The following is a 640-nucleotide window of genomic DNA, read 5'->3' on the forward strand; positions in this document are numbered from 1 at the left end:
CCCCCCCCTGCCCCGCCTCCCCCACAGAGCCACGGGCCAGCCTCTTCTGCATCTCGCCGTGCCGCAGCGCCGCCTCTTTCACCTTCAGGGTGAAGTAGCAGGCGGAGAAGCGGTCGTTGATGATGGCGATGGGCAGTGCTAGGATCAGGATCCCAGACAGGATGCAGAGGAAGCCCAGAACCTTCCCCGCCGCCGTGTCGGGTCGAATGTCTCCGTAGCCCACTGTGGTCATGGAGGTGGTGGCCCACCACCAGGCGGCGGGCACGCTGGTGAAGGTGGTGGCGGGACAATCGTGCTCCAGGGCAAAGACTGTGGAGGCAAAGATGGAGATCCCCACGCCGAGGAAGAGGAGCAGCAGTCCGACCTCCTCGTAACACTGAGCGATGGTCATCCCCAGAGACTTCAGACCTGAACCGAGCAGAAGGAGAACCATGATCAGAGACAGGAAACTTCAAAGCTTCTCTACAGGGAGCCAAACAGTCAAAACCTTCACCCCCATTCCTCTTGAGAGGAGGCGGGGCCTCCTCTGAAAAGACTCCACCTACTCCACCTAATCTGAGGAGGAGACTCCACCTTCTCTAAAGAAGGGATGGTGTGAGGTCTACTGTTTTTGTCCTGCAGTTTGTAAAAATGTGAGGCA

At 58.8% G+C, this 640-nt stretch overlaps 1 protein-coding gene across 1 annotated transcript in view; it reads right to left on the bottom strand.

The window, feature by feature from the left end:
- Positions 1–433, bottom strand: part of LOC119407549 (potassium voltage-gated channel subfamily V member 1-like) — a 660-nt gene extending 227 nt beyond the window's left edge. The window contains exon 1 of the mRNA XM_037674369.1: positions 15–433. Within this exon, the coding sequence (XP_037530297.1) occupies positions 15–433 (419 nt within the window). The remainder of the gene's footprint in view (positions 1–14) is intronic.
- Between the last annotated feature and the right edge of the window lie 207 nt (positions 434–640).

The sequence above is a fragment of the Nematolebias whitei genome, chromosome 3 (genome assembly GCF_014905685.2).
Source record: "Nematolebias whitei isolate Nwh7 chromosome 3, NemWhi1, whole genome shotgun sequence".
Classification (NCBI taxonomy): Eukaryota; Metazoa; Chordata; class Actinopteri; order Cyprinodontiformes; family Rivulidae; genus Nematolebias; species Nematolebias whitei.